The sequence below is a fragment of the Parasteatoda tepidariorum genome, chromosome 1 (genome assembly GCF_043381705.1).
Source record: "Parasteatoda tepidariorum isolate YZ-2023 chromosome 1, CAS_Ptep_4.0, whole genome shotgun sequence".
Lineage (NCBI taxonomy): Eukaryota > Metazoa > Arthropoda > Arachnida > Araneae > Theridiidae > Parasteatoda > Parasteatoda tepidariorum.
Genome location: NC_092204.1, coordinates 38,566,830 through 38,582,940, shown reverse-complemented (window position 1 = coordinate 38,582,940; position 16,111 = coordinate 38,566,830). Strand labels below are relative to the sequence as shown.

The 16,111-nt window shown below is 30.7% G+C and overlaps 1 protein-coding gene across 4 annotated transcripts in view; it reads right to left on the bottom strand.

Annotated features, from left to right (window-relative positions):
* Positions 1–11,331, bottom strand: part of LOC107447015 (histone-lysine N-methyltransferase ash1) — a 47,019-nt gene extending 35,688 nt beyond the window's left edge. Inside the window, exons 1-3 of one of the 4 annotated variants that reach the window (XM_016061818.3) lie at positions 11,202–11,331; positions 7,595–8,109; positions 355–6,644 (exon numbers count right to left, since the gene is read on the bottom strand). In XM_016061818.3, the coding sequence (XP_015917304.2) occupies positions 355–6,644; positions 7,595–8,056 (6,752 nt within the window). In that variant the 5' untranslated portion in view covers positions 8,057–8,109; positions 11,202–11,331. Of the gene's footprint in view, positions 1–354; positions 6,645–7,594; positions 8,110–10,621 lie in introns of all 4 variants that reach the window. The other 3 variants (XM_016061819.3, XM_016061821.3, XM_071178927.1) reach the window with 3 other exon arrangements.
* Positions 11,332–16,111: the final 4,780 nt, after the last annotated feature.

The window sequence follows — 16,111 nt, the reverse complement described above, 5'->3', positions numbered from 1 at the left end:
GTATTTTAAATATTTTTTTTCTTTTTATAATGAGTTAATTAAAATTTTTATTGAAAATACATTTTCAAAAATCAAGAGTTTTTTATTCTCTTATGAAATTAAAAGCTAACTGCACTCGAGAATCAATACAATCTATAAAATGGGCAAGACTCAATATATTTCAAATCTTCAAAATTTTACATTATATTTCTACAGGATAAATCTTAAAATGATTAACAATCAAAAACAACTAATTCAAATAAAAGATAGAACTAGAAGTTAGTTAATTCTTTAAACAATTATTTATTTTAAAATATTGTATTAATCAAAACCACTGTAAATATAATCTTATTGATATTTCATTAGTAAACTTACTTGGGCTCTAAAAGTTCCTCTTCTTCATTTACTTTTTGTCTTTTTGCTTCAAGACATTCGATATCATCATCATTACCACTTGTTAAATCCAACACTTCGATTTCACATTTCTGAGCAACATTTTTCCTTTTCCTGCGAGATCTTGGTTCTTGAGATTCTACAGATGCTTTAACAACACTTTCAATAGAATCCAACATATTATCTTCAGCTGTTAAATCAATAATTTCTCCATCTAGAGTCACTTCCCTTGTTTCAATTATTTCTGTGTTCAGCGGCGCACGAGCTTTTTTCTTCTTGACTCGCACAAAACCAGTTTTATTTCGAAATCTTCTCCTTTTTTTCTGAGCACTAAGAACATTTTCAGCAACATTATTCTCTTTTTGCGATTTCACAGATTGAGCACAAGCTTCTTTAATCAAGCGCTTTCGCTTTTGCCTGTATGCTAATGCTGTTTCTACAATTTTAGGCTTAGTGACAATTTCAGGAACTTTTTTCCTTTTTTTATTCATTAAAGATGCTAATGGCACATCTTCTGTTTCATCTTTCTTTAGCGATTCCTTAGCAATTGGTTCAGAAACTGCTTTGGTAGGTAGCAAATTATTTTTTATACAACTATCAATTGCATCATCAATTGAATCTCTTGATTTTGACACTTTTGGTTTAGCTTTCACTACTTGGACAACTGGGGCAGGTTTTTTCTCATCAGTCATCATATGTTTTCTAATACATTCCTCTATCGTCTCATCAAATGAAGTATTTAAAGTGAAATTCCTTTTGACACTCGTAGTTTTAGGTACAACAGTATCATTGGTTGCTATTTTAGAATTAAGGACTTGAGCAGATGTTATATGACGACGTTTTTTCAGAGGAAGACAGTTTTCACTAACTACATCTTTTGGTTTGAGAGTTGCAACACCCTTCACTACAGTCTTTGCTTTGCCAAGTCTCTTAGGTTTCTTTCTAGTAATTTTAGGTTTATCTTTTGAAATTTTATTCGACTGAGAAAGCCGTGTTGCTTTTTCTTTGCCCAAACAGAAATTCAAGTGAAATATAGATGGTATAGTCATATTTAATGTTTCATCCATTAGTTTCACACGTTTTTTTGATATATAACAAGAGTCCAATAACCCAGCCAATTTTTCTAACTCAATACTAAAATTTGGATCCTCAGTATAGTACAATTTAGCAGACCTCTTTTTCTTAATAGGTTTCATTTCAAGTGCTGATTGTTTATCTATAGTATAAGTTCTGGTATTAGCAGTGAAGTTTGCTGAGGTATTATAGTCCTCCTTCAAAGACAAAGAAGAAAAATTATCCTCCTTCTCGTGGAAATCAATTTCTTTACAAACATTAAGTTGTTGATGAGGAATTTTCTTAGCATCTTCAGAAACTTTAGCACTTTTTAATTCTTTACTAAGTTTGGATTTTGTTTTATTTAAAGAAAACTTATCTATTTTTCTAACATCTAAATTTTCTTTTTCATCATCCACTTTTGATTTCTTGGAATCCTTTTTATTTACTTTTGAAGATGATTGACTTATATCAGTAATTTGGTCAACATTAGAAACATCTTTAGAAATAAGATTAGTGCCTTTATCAGAAATGGAGACTTTTGATTTATTTAATTGAACATCACTTTTTGGTTTTTCATTTGGCAACTCTTTATCACTAACTTTACGGCGTTTGGATTTAGAAACAGTAGCAGCTTTACAAAGAGACGGTTTTGTTTTGCTATTTCGTATCTTTGAAATACCTTTTGAATCTGAATTGCTAGTAGAAATCCTACGAGAAAGAGGTTTTTGTTTTGATAATATTTTCTTACGAATTTGTTTTTCATCAGAAAACACAATCGTTTCTGAAGTTCCAGAAATACTTGGTTCATCAGAATTTACTTTTTCTGGGGATGTAGAAGGGGAAAATTCAAGATCAGAATTACTTTTATCAATTACATCTGAGGGTTTTTGTTTCTCAGTTTTTTTAGCAGAAATCTTCGAGTTATTTTTCCCTGGAGAATTCTGACTTAATAATTCAGGTGAAGAAATTGGTTGTGATTTTCGCTTCTTTTGTCTCTCAGATGGTTTAGCGTTTATAAAAGAAAGGCCATTAGCATCTTCAGCACCATTTTTATTACTAAGATATTTCAAATCACTATCTTCAGAAGAAGTACCAATTGTTTTTAAAGTTTTCTCTGAAACAAGCTGTGATATCTTTTGTTCAGATACAAACTTTTTTTCTTTAGATTCAAACACAGGATTTTTATCTGGACAGAGATCAGACAATTTTCTTTGTTTAGATAAATCGTCAGTAGAATTTTTTACTTTCTTCTTTGAAAGTATCTTAGGGTGAAATTCTGATTGTGCATGATGCAATTCAAGTTTTTGTATCTTTTCACTAACTTTTTCAAGTTGTTTATCAATTTTACCAGATTGAGCAACTTCATCAATAACAGCATCCAGATTATCAAAATTTTTCTTCTTCGATACACATTCTCTGATCCGTTTGCTTCGAATAGGTTTTGTATTTTCACTATCACAATCTGATTTTTCTGGCATGGTTCTCAAGTTGGTATCTTCTTTTGTTAACCCTTCATGAGATGTTGCAATCGACTTACTGCATTTTTTAAGCCTACTTTTCCAATTTCTTTCATTTGGCATTGAGCTATTTCCTTTCAAATTGATAATACTTTGATTTGGTGGAAAATCCTTTGCTTCACCATCAGGTAAAACACTATTTATAAGATTTGTTTCAACCGAATTTACTACCTCAAAGTTAGTTTCTGCTAGCTGAGTTATCGATTCAAGCGAAGAAGGACTTATAATACATGAGTTCTTTTTCTTACTTTTTCTCCCTCTATTACTTTTGGGTTTATGAAAAGGTGTAAGGGAAACAAATTTTTCAACATTACTGAAATCGGATATATTATCAACTAAGTCTAAAGCAACGTCCTGCTCTGGTACTTTTTCTGGATCATTTTTATTGCTTAACTGTGGATCTATAGTAATAATTTTTTCTTCTGCTTGGTTTATTACAGTATTAGATGATTGCGAACCTTTGAAAGACTCTTTAATTTTAGATTTTTCAACTAGAGAATTCTTATCTACGGGTGATGGTTTTATTTCAGTCTCAGGAACAGCATCTATTGTATGAACTGGTGGAAATACTGCTTCATGAGATTTTTCTTCAGATATTTCTTCTTTACTAGACGAAGTTAAACTTTCAGGTTTTAAATCAGTCTGATCACTAATAGAATTGAGTCCATAATGAGAGCTTTTTCTTCGACCAGCAAAGCTTTTCTTTCTTTTAGATTCATTTCCAGTATTATTAATTTCTGGCTTATTATGAGATTCCTGAGGTTTGTTTTGCTCTGAATTATTCAGTAGTGGATTAATGTATTTCGAAAACTTAGGGGAAGAATTCTTTTCTGAATTTGTAGCGTCATTATCATCAGTAATAATGACGGGAGTATTTATTAATCTTTCCAATTCAGCATTATTTTCACAAATGTCATCAACAGTTAAGCTCCTAGAATGGGGACATTTTGAAATTTTCCTACTGAGAACATCATTCTCCACCAATGGCCGGTTTGAATCTAAACTTTTATCTCTATTTCGTCCTTTACTATTTTTCACTGAAGAGTCCATTTTTCTATCTAAATTAGTTGATATTTTATTACTTTCTATCTTAGACGGATTGGATTTATTTTTAGAACTTTTTATTTCACTATCCAAATCAGGGTTTACATTTTTAGTTTCAACAAGAGAATTAATAACAGGCTTTGTGGATTTTCTTTTTTCTTTGCCACTTGTAATTTGATTTGTTAAAGGAATAGCACTAGAGTTATCTAAAGATAAGTCGATTTTTTCATCAGGTTTAATTATTTCTGTACCTTTTGGATGCTTTCTCGGTCTGCCCCTTCCTTTCTTTTCAGGTACTTTAATATTCGATTGCAAATTTGCAGGGGTTTCAACATTTACCTCTGGTGGTTGATCAAGAATTTCCTTCTCGGTATGTTTACTAGCATTTGAAGTATTTTCGGGAACAATTTCGGGGACCTCATTACATAAAAGATTAATGTTGTTATTTTCAGAATCTTTTTTATGATTAGAAGCACCAGAGGAAGAAACGTTCAATAGAGGAATCTCAGATTCATCAGAACATAGGGGTTTAATATCCTGATTTAAATTGAGAGAATAGCAATCATTAAGATCAGTTGAACTATTCAAAGAGAGTTTATCAATACCTTCTGAAACACTTTCACAAGTGCTTGGAAGTTCATTTGAAGTTAGCTTCTTCTCTTCAGATGAAATTCTGCTAGAATCGCATGAAAGTGCTGAACTTTTTTCAGAATATTCTTCATTTGAAATATTAGATAAGTTATTTGAATTTTCCATATTTGTGGTACAACTCACATCACAATTAGCAACATTTGTCGATGAACAAAAAGGTTTTGAATCATTTTCATTTTCTCTTATACAAGTCCTGTCATTGAGAAGTATGTCGATGTTTTCCTCATTAGAGAGCTTATCACAGAAACTATCACTGGTAGTGTCACAAGTCAATGCAGTAACAGATATGCTACTCATGTCAACATCACTAAGTTCATCAGATTCTACACTTTGAAACTGCGAACTTATAGAGTCTTGAACGCTTTGAACTAATGACAGCAATTCATTGTCGGTTTTTAAATTTGCTTCAGCTATTCTTCGAGGAGTCCTTGCTTTGGGTCTTCTTATTTCAGTGGATGGTAAGAGCTGAGGAGATGACTGATCTGAGAAAACAGGCGTTTCAGATTTTTCAATCTCAACAGACTGGTCATTGAACATTAGGTGAAGAGGATTTTGAGAAAAAGCATGAACATTTGATTTGGTTTCAGACGAAAAATTTTTACTATTACTTGTCATCAAAGAATTTGCTTTGCTTTTATCAGTACAACTCTGCTCTATCAACTCTTCACGTAAGAATTCTTTCACTGTAGTAAATTCAACTTCCTTATAATCAGTGTACATTGTTTCGACTTTCATTTCTGAGACTCCTTTAAGCTTCACCTCAATACCCTCTTGAACTAAAAATGGAGCACAATCCTCATCAGATTTTTGAATTTCAACAATGGATGGTGGATCTGCAATTCTAGGTGTCCACAGTGGATCGTGAGGTATCAAAACAGGAGGAGAATGTGCAGGAGAAACAGGTTTTTCCTGCTTATCATTCAGCTTGTTAGTCAATTCAGATGAGTCTCTTCTATCAAAATAATCATCAACAAGGCTAACAAGTGACTGATTACCATCCCTACATGCTGTTATTTCACAATCCACACGTAGAGGAGAATCGCCAGATGACTGTATACCACTGTCGGGGGACACATTAGACAAAGAAACAGGTAAAGCATCTAAGTCAAGACTAGTAGTGGAAACAGTTACATGGCCTTTAATAATAGATGGCAATTGTTCCAAAGAATGAAAGTTAAAATTACATTCCGTGGTATTTTGATTTTCACATTTATTATTTACAAGAAAATGTTTTTCACCGCCAGAATTAAGAAGTCCGATATTGCTAGATACATTGATGTTGCATTCTACTTCTGCATTTGTAACACTCAATACTTGCATCTGTAAATCTCCATTTCCAGGAGAGTCTTCAATAATGGCACAATGCTTTTCTTCAACTTTTCTCCACATACTGAAGCATTCTTGAATGCTAGCATTTTTATCTCCTGTCGAACAGTTTTCATCTGATGATGAGATAGTAAAATAGTCAATGTCACTGACTTGCAGCTTTTTATTTCGAGCACAGTCATTGGGTATTCGCTTTCCACCCTTACCAAATCCTGGCTTTTCGCTGAGTCCTGCAGATTGACTGTTAGATAAAGAGGATTCAGATACATTCTGCAATTTCTTACATTGTAGAGTGCAAGTTGCTTGGCACTTAGTAGATGCTTTTCTCCTTCGACTTTTTCTTCTTCGACAGCGTGTATAATTTGAAGCACTACAACAGCTTTCACTTTCAGAGCCTGATGAACTTCTACTAGAGCTACTGCTACTACTAGAACTACCTGAAGTACTGCTTGATCCACTAGAACTGCTGCCGCTGCTGCTGTTACTACTACAACCAGTGCTACTACCACTACTGCTTCCACTACTACTACTCCCAGAAGATCCACTGGAGCTGCCACTTGAACTAGAAGAACTTGAGCTACCACTAGTGCTGCAACGACGTGTTTTTCTTGCTGCTTTGCATGTTGAATATTGACCGCCACAGGACATTCGGGAATCTTTTGTTTGAAGACATCTTTTCTATAATTTAAATTTTTAAAAAATTTATTGATTTTTGCAAAAGAGACAACATTAATAGCAAAAACATTTTTATATTTTGTTGAATGTGATTTATTATATAATTTAACATTAAACTTTGAAGCTAAAGAAATTCATAAAGGAAAAGGGGAAAAAAAGAGAAATGCAATCAAGTTATAGAAAAACAATTGCAAAGAAATAAAAAAAATTCATTTCAATGGAATGGAGGAAAAAATCTATCAACAATAGTGCTTCATAAAAGTTTTAATTGTGCCTATTTAAAGACTCCGAAAATCTTATACAAATTTTGTTGAAGGCACTTAAAGCTTATAACTCTTACCAATCACAAGATTTTTCGAGAACAAACACTTTAAGAAACATACATTTTATTTATTTCAATCTGAAATTATTCTTTAAATAGATTTTTAAAAAACTATAATGACAAATAGAATAATTAGTCTGATTTATGAAAAACCTTCCCTAATACCAGTGTTTTCACTACAGCGCGAGAATCTCGCATATTTTTTTTTATTTTCCCGCATTAAAAAATGATTAACGCGAGAAGTTCGCGCACTGAATTTATCAATTTTAAAATGCACGAATCTCTTGAATTTTGGAAAAAATTTAGTCTTCCGCCATTTTGAAAAAGACATGAAAACAGCTACGACAAGTGTTGAGAAAAAAAGTGAGTTCTTTATAAGTTGTTTAAAGTTATCTCTAGTTTTCGCTGTTAATGAATTACCAAACTCNAAAAATATTCAATGCTTTAAAAAATAGAAGACGTTAAAAATTTATTATAATTAAAGAAATAATTTTTTTAGAGTTTTTGTGTTTTTTTAGTTTTAAAAAATCTCACTTAACTTTTTGAAATCTCACCCTGCTTTTGAGAAAGGGTGAGAAATTCTCACCCATTTTTTTTTTTCTATAATGAAAACACTGAATACAATACTTACTTTCTCAACTTTTCTTTTGCATCGCTGAGTCCTTTCTCGAGGTTCCCTGGTGCATTTTGCTACAGTACCAACATTTTTGCACTTGATGTCATTATGTGCTGAGTCACTTCCAGCTGGCGGAAATTCAGAATAATCTTCTTGGTCTAAATTTTCATTTCCAACCTCTTGTGCCTTCTTTATTCTTCTTGCAGCAATTTTCAATTTCAGTGGAGCATTGGCAAAATTGCTTTCTTTCACAATGGAAAATTCTCGTTCTGCTGTAGCAGAACTTCTACTTGAGCTTCCTTCTCCATCACTGTCACTGCTGCTACAGCTATCGCTAGTTGCACTACTTGATTCACTGCAACTCTGGTTACGGGAGCGCCACTTCTTAGGTGGATGTTTCTTGGCTCCAACCGCTTGAAGCGATCGCATTGTAGAGCCATACTCCACACCTCGTTGCGTCAAAAGGCTCTGTGCCATCTTCAAACATTCCCAAGCATTTGCTTATGCAACTTCGCTACATTAGAAAATACCTGAAATACAATTTAAGTCTATGAGAACATGCTAGAATATATTTAAAAAAATTTAAAACCTCAGAGGTAAAAAGTGATAAACCACTTTAGTTCAGAGATACAAAAATTTTACAGTGATTTCAAAAATGATATGCTTCTTATTAAGGTGAATCAGTATTGTAGTGCTGTCTCTTGACAGAAATTCGCACTAATGAATGAAAACTCCAATTGAATAAAATTACAGAAAAGGGGAAATTTTTATAAGATGTAGGTTACCATATTTTTACCTCTGTGGTTGTCAACTAACATATAACAGGGGTCTGTCTAGGTTTTCCTGAGAGGTACCTATTTTGTGAAAATTTAGGCATAATTTGTGAAAATTAAAATTTATATCAAAAAATCAACACAAAAATATGATAAAAATATGGATTTATCGCTTCTTACGGGATACAAAAATAAAATTTTAAGAAAAAGTATTTTGTGAAACTACTGTTTTTCCAAAAGTTGAATTTGTGAAGGTACTGCTAAAAGGTAGTAAATTTGGCCTGGACAGACCCCTGTATAAGAAGGCAAATACATTTTTCTTATATATGGCAACAAACCTATTCCTTAATAAAGTCAGTGTTTTGATAATTCTAAGACAGAAAATAAGTATTAATAAATTGCTCACACCCTATTCTCTAAAACCTCTTTTCTGATAACAACTAAACATATAACATTTAGTTCTACATAAAAAAAATATATATATTTGACAAGAGTAATTTTGATGGAGATTCTTACTTTGACACTAATTGAGATTGAGTTTTTAAAATAGCAAAAAAGTTCTTTAAATTTTGACCAATTGAAAATAACTTATAATGCTGCCTTTTATAGATAGACACTAAGGGGTTGGAAACAACTTTCTAAACAGCCTTAAAAAAATCAATTGGAATTAATTAATACTTTTGAAGAAAAGAAAAAAAGGAAGATAAAGATTGTCAGAACAAGACTGTAGAAATTAGGCAATACTGATAAATTATCATGCCAGGTTAAGAAATTGTATTTAATGGCAGAAAAGACAAAATCAACTGCTTTGCACCAGATGCAAACATGTGCTCTAAAAACTAATCAAAGAATGTTATAGAGAAGTTTAACTAAATATATATATATTTTTTAATTATATTAAGAAAATAAAAGACCTACACTTAAAGCATTTTCAAATTTTTTCCATTTTAGAGAAGTTAATACTTTTTATAACATCGCACTATACAAAATAAAAGAGAAACATAAATAGTCTATGTAACAATAAAAAAAAGTGGAATAAGCTTAATCTCTGTTATTCTGTTAATGAAAAAATATAAAAAATTAAAATGTTTAGAAAAAATAAAATAAACACTAAAGTTATGATAAATTTCAACCATAAAGTACCAACAAGTTAGAAAAGAAGAAATCACAAGTGTATAAAAGAAACTTCTTTTTTTTTTTTTGGATAAAGGAACTGTTTCCGATATCTAGAAATTAGATTTCGCACTATAGTCTATAGCTTTTATATTTTTACTAATATTTTAAATAGTTCAGGGTTTATGGACCACTTTTGTTTCGCAGGTCATAGATTAAATATCCCTGACTTAAAATATATAATTCTACATGCTGAAAGCTTGTAAAGTTGTTTTTAGGATAAGGAAGTCATTTGAAAAACAGCAAAAAGAACTTAGACATTCTAATAGTTATTTATGCCCTTTCTCCCTATTTTATATTAGCTTTTAATTTTTTTTTTTTATCAATTCTAATAAACTTTTTTTTTATCAGTAATTTCATGTTATTTAGATTTAAAACACTTTTGTTGAAAATTTAATATATACAGAAAAAATAAACCTACTATAATATATCTACAAAATAAATATTTTTATAACTTTAATGTGAAAACTAAAATAATAATTAAACAAAGTAAAGATTTTAACCAGTCTGTCTCTAGTGAAGATTAGAGTTCTTAAATAAAATAACAACAAAAATATATGCAAGTTTAATTCCTTAATTCATGTATGTATCTTAAATTGATATTTAATCTGTATTTTAATTGATTTTCTTATTTTTAAATTTAACATGCATGACAATTTGATTATCATCCAAGGTTTTTAGATTTATAGGCAGATTCATAACAAATTTATTTCAAAACTAGCTTTTGTGATTTCATTATGAATGACAATGTATTTCAAGCAAAATAATAAAATTTCATAACGTGCGTATTTCATTTTTGGATAATCTGCAAAACACTTCGAATAGATAAATATTGATATATTAATTGCGTTAATATTTAAGAACTTAGAACTTTTTTTAAACGTCAAAGATGCTAATTATAATTTGGTATTTCTGATAATAAACATAAAATTCGTGTAAAAGAAACAGGTTACATACATATAAATTGTTAAAAATGTTTCATGTTAAGTGCAATGTTTTGATTGTGAGAAATACCTACACATGTAAAAAATCACACAACAAAACATTTAAAAATTTGTATAGCAAAATAAATAATTCATTAAAAAGCTTTTATTACAATATTTCAAGAAATTATCACTAGACTGGTCATAAAACAATTATTACGTTTTCAATAACACGCTTTTTAAATCTAAACATGCCGTTATAGAGTACATTGACTACTGCTTGTCATTTAAACATTGTTTTATATATTAAATAAATTATTGAAACTTGCATATTTTGTTTTAAATAAACACAATTTTATTTTCTAACGCTTTGTCAAAATTCTTTTGCATTGTTTACATTGTACACTGTTGATTTTCATAATAAAAACAATAGCACTGTTAGTCAACATGGCGGGAAAGAGATGATCCCTGTAAATACAAATTGATGACTTCGTGAATTAAAAATACATATTTGATCCATGCTAAAAAAATCTGACTGTAGTTTTTAATAACGATTTATCCTTTTTTATTATTTAATGCTAATTTCATGGCACATTTCATTTTCTGCAGCACTATTACCATTAAAAATGGCGGATCTCTCCCAAGGAGAAAAGTGAAAAATCGTTTTTTACAATCTTTCAAATGAAACCACAGGAATTTTTGTTTTTTGTGTGAACTGATTTTTACATGCTATAAAATTGTTCATTTATCTACCTTAAACATGGAGGTAAAAACTATTTTGACATCTAGAAAATCACTTGAATCCTCTGGTTTGTTTGTATTTGTAGACTCTCCTCTACCATTGCCAAATCAAATTGCTTATAAAAGAGATATTTGATTTAAATAAATAAAATGCAAATTTAAAAAAGTTCTCATTATTGATCGTTTATCAACTGTTAATAAGACTATACAAATAATTAATACAAAAATACATGCCAATTATTGATATTTATCATTTCAAGAGGCAATAATTTTTAAAGAATCTTTTCACTGATACAAAACGCAAGTCTAATATTTTTTCCGCAAAGTCGGTTCAAATATATGCATGTTCATTTAAAATTCATAAAATGAAAATCTGAGGCAGAAAATTACGTAGAGCAAAAAATGTTCTTCTTCATTATCATGTTTGCTATGTTTTCATAGTTTCAATTTTTTCAGAGCACAGCTTCTGAAAAATTCACGCGCATGCGATTCGCATTATGATCGTACGTCAGTGTGGCAACTTTTTTTTAGTCATCCGGCATATTTAAGAATTACATTTCCTCTTATTTTACGAAAACAAAAATCAGATTAGTCAATATTACACGTTTATTTAGCTCTTTTAAATTCACGATCGCAGCATCCGATTACGCCATCTGGGAATGGGAAGAGGACTGGTTCCATGTATTTAACCATCATCCCCACCCCTTTCCTGTCTTCCTCTTCTCAGTTGTATGGGAACGTACTACGATATTTTCCCATTCCATTATATTTTTCGTATTTAATTGTCAAAATATTTTCTAAAATTTCCACAAAGCTTTCTTTTTGAACTATGTTTAATGCAGCTTACAATTCCATATAGTTTCCTAACTTATAAGTTTTTCATCTATTTGAAAATCAAGTGAGAAACTAACGTATTTCTTTCTCCTATGAATATCCCCATACTAAATGGTGAAAGCATGCAAAATGTTGCCATAGGTAGAGATTTCTGCTTTGCGTTACCTGTAGCCCATTTCGATCGTCAATAACGAGGGAAAAAATATGCATAAATATTACTTCAGATATCCACTTCGCATCTTACACTCCTCAACAAATCAAATGCTCTTTTTGCTTTTGAGAAGCCCATTTTTCAATCACTAGATACCATTTTTCAATCACTCAATTATCAAAAAATTCAACACCCTTTTTTATGAAAAAGAAATATTCAAAAAATGTATCAGGAATATGGTAAACACAGCTTGGTTATTGATGTAGGCAAATGTTACACGAAGCTGAAAAAGAATATTACCAATTTAATAACATACTGTTGTAACGTAATTCAGTTTAGTGAGCCACGTAATTCAGTTTAGTGAGAACTATTAGCACGGAAATTATTATTTAGTTATTTATTTATTTGCAGTCACGTACTGTCGTCGGTATGTATGTACCTATACTTTTTGAACCCCTGAAAGTTTCTCAGGTAGGAAGGTCATAGTATTAATTTGCTGCTATAAAAACATTTCAAATGCTGCTCCCATTCATTTCTATTATGCTCCCAGTTTTTTTTTCTTCCCCGATCAGATGAATAATATCAAGGTTTTGCATACTTCCGAAGAATAACCAATTTAACTTGAAAAATATGGGGTTTTTTTACGCTAATTACTTATTATTTTTTGAACTAAAGATCTAATTTATCATGCAAATAAAAATTTAAGCAATTTCGTTTATGAAATTTGTCAGGAAAAAAAAAGAAATGAAAACAATGTAAGAAGGAAAGGATCCTTAAGGACCCGGTTTTTTCCTCCATTCTCGTTTTCATAAAAAATTTTCTGCATTCAAAATTTCGTACGGAATTTTATAAAAATTTGCTAAAATTGTTTGTTCTGAGTTTCAGCTTTTGTGTTGATTTTCCGTTGATGTTTACTTTATAAACTAAGAGTGACATTGTATCGAAAATACTTTTCAACAAATATAATTAACAAAACAAAATAGTTATTTCTTGCTTTTTTCTCAAAAATATTTACATTGCATCCCTTTATGAAGCATAATAGTGCTTTTTAAAAATCTCTCTCTCTCTCTCTCTCTCTCTTTATGTATATATATTATATATTCGTTTTCTCAAACACTCTAATTTTTACAAATTAACTTTAAACTTAGATAGGAATTAGGCAGATAGAAAATGAATTTTTCTTCATTATAAAATTAATAATTAATTACATACAGCTTTTTAATTTTTTAGCAATACGTCATGGCTGCCGTATTTTCCTCATTTCGTAGAAATTTTTTTTTTTTTAATTTAAGATTAATTTGCTTAATTTTTTAAACTTGGTTTAATAAAAGTAGTATAAAATAATCTTAATTACTATCGAAAATTATTAACTTAAGCAGCTTGATACTTATTTGAATGTCACTTTAAGTTCTAGCGAAATTTATTTAAAAAAATTCTACATACAATTGATTATTAATTGTCCTTTCACTGCCACTAAAAAAAATCCACTAAGGAGCAAAAAAAAGGTGAACATATATGCATCTAAATCCAAATTCTGTTCGTGTATGCATGAACATGAAATAATATACATACATGAATATGCATGAACAAAAATACTTGTGAAGTTTATTTCCAATATAAAATAATTTTGTCGAGCCATTCGTCATATTTTCGAATTACATTTTCTCTCATTTTACGGAGACACAAATGAGATTAGTCAATATTACACGCTTATTTAATCTTCGCCTTCCTTCTTTCTTACTTTCACTTTCCTTCTTTCTTTCTTTCCTTCTTTCTTACTTTCACTTAGAATCTTTTTTTCACTCTAATGTTTTATATAACATTCAAAAATTAGTTCTATAAAATTGGCTTTGTTTAAAATGAATTCATTAAAGGAAAAAATTAAGTAATTTGATTTTAGTAATTAATTCAAAATATTAGTTGAGAATAAACTAAAAAAAGTATCGATGCATTTTTCACAATTAATAACAAGATGCACGCAAATTGTGTTACCCATATGAATTTTATAGTTTTAAAAATTTATCTTCTTAACAAATAAGATGAAATTTATAAAGTTAGAAACACAGTTTTTGCATGAATACAAATCTTGCATATTTTTAAAGATTTTTCATCAAAAGGATTTTAAAAAGTCATGATACTTTAGAAAAAACTTATAACGAAGACTTATACGAATTAGAACATTTAAAATACATTTTTATAAAAAAAAATGCTTTTTATGTGTATATAAAAAAATTATCTTTCAAATATTGTCAAATATTTTAGACAAAAATAAGTTATTATGTTCTGAAGGATGTAAACATTAAAATCATAAGTGATTTCGTCGTATTCTCCCTTTGAGAATAGACCCTTAAGAGAATACAACAAATCACATTAATCATGACATCCCCGATTTCAGATTACCAATGCTAATCCAAATTACACTCTTCTATTTTACGGAATGACATCCTTAAAAACTATTAAACGTTTGCAAAAACGTTAACGTTCATGATTGCGTAAAGCAAATGATATATAAAATTAATTTCCAAACTATACCATGTATCTCTTAAAAACATTTTCCAAAACAAACTTGACTTTAGAATGCCCAAGTCTGAAAAAATTAAAGCTCAATTCTAAGCTAAACTGAAAATTACACAGAATGGAATTCTCATTTTTATGTTCATAAAAAATAAATAAATAAAAAATGACAAACAATAAAGCTCCATTTAGATGTCTTTCAGGGAACTGATGTAAATAACCGCATAAGTGAAAAGACGTATTTAAGGAAATTAACAGAAATTCACTGTAAAAAATAATTGTGATAATATAAAAGTCTCGAAGCAATGAAGGCAGTTCTTTTCACCTATCAGTCTAGTGACCCTGAAATGACCAATTCTATTGTTAACTCTGAAAAAATCCGAAACCCTGACAATTGCTCAGTCTTTAGATCTGAGAGCTATTGGAACTGCCCTTAATTATTCCCAGACAACTGATAATAATTGCATTTGGATATTGACCGATAGTAGGATTGCTATACAGTATTTCAAGAACTGGCCGGAAATATTTGATATTCCTGGCCAGGAGATTATAAAGCTTCTATCCGAGATAGGCCTGAAGACACCAATAAGCCTCGAATAGATCCCATCGCATGTCGGGGTACAGGGCAATGAGACAGCCGATGTGCTCGCCAAGAATGGCTATGATCTTCCTATGAACTGTTTGAACCGTCTAACTCCCACTGAGATCCACTCCACGGGAAAACACCGTTTGCTTCCAGTGTAGCGGCGCACTCCATCCCATCAGTGGAATGCTGGCAACCGCCCTGGCCTATCATTCACATGCTGCGGACCTCGGCCTTTCCAATCGGCCATGGCCAGATTTTGTAGTGGCCATCTTAAGTGTTTAAGGTTTCAAAATGGAGAGAAGACTTTCCAACCTTGTTCCTGCTCACAACCTGCTAGTCCTGATGACCTTCTTTTTTTGCCTTGGCGCTTCTTTTAAGCAGCTGCTGGTTGATCGGAAGTTTTGCAGATGTATGGGAAACTGACGCGACGGGGCCTTCTGGACCTGGTCTAGGCTTTCCTTCTCCAGGGGGATGTGTAACAACAACAACTCTGAAAAAGAAATGTTTTTATTTCTTTNTGACTTTAGAATGCCCAAGTCTGAAAAAATTAAAGCTCAATTCTAAGCTAAACTGAAAATTACACAGAATGGAATTCTCATTTTTATGTTCATAAAAAATAAATAAATAAAAAATGACAAACAATAAAGCTCCATTTAGATGTCTTTCAGGGAACTGATGTAAATAACCGCATAAGTGAAAAGACGTATTTAAGGAAATTAACAGAAATTCACTGTAAAAAATAATTGTGATAATATAAAAGTCTCGAAGCAATGAAGGCAGTTCTTTTCACCTATCAGTCTAGTGACCCTGAAATGACCAATTCTATTGTTAACTCTG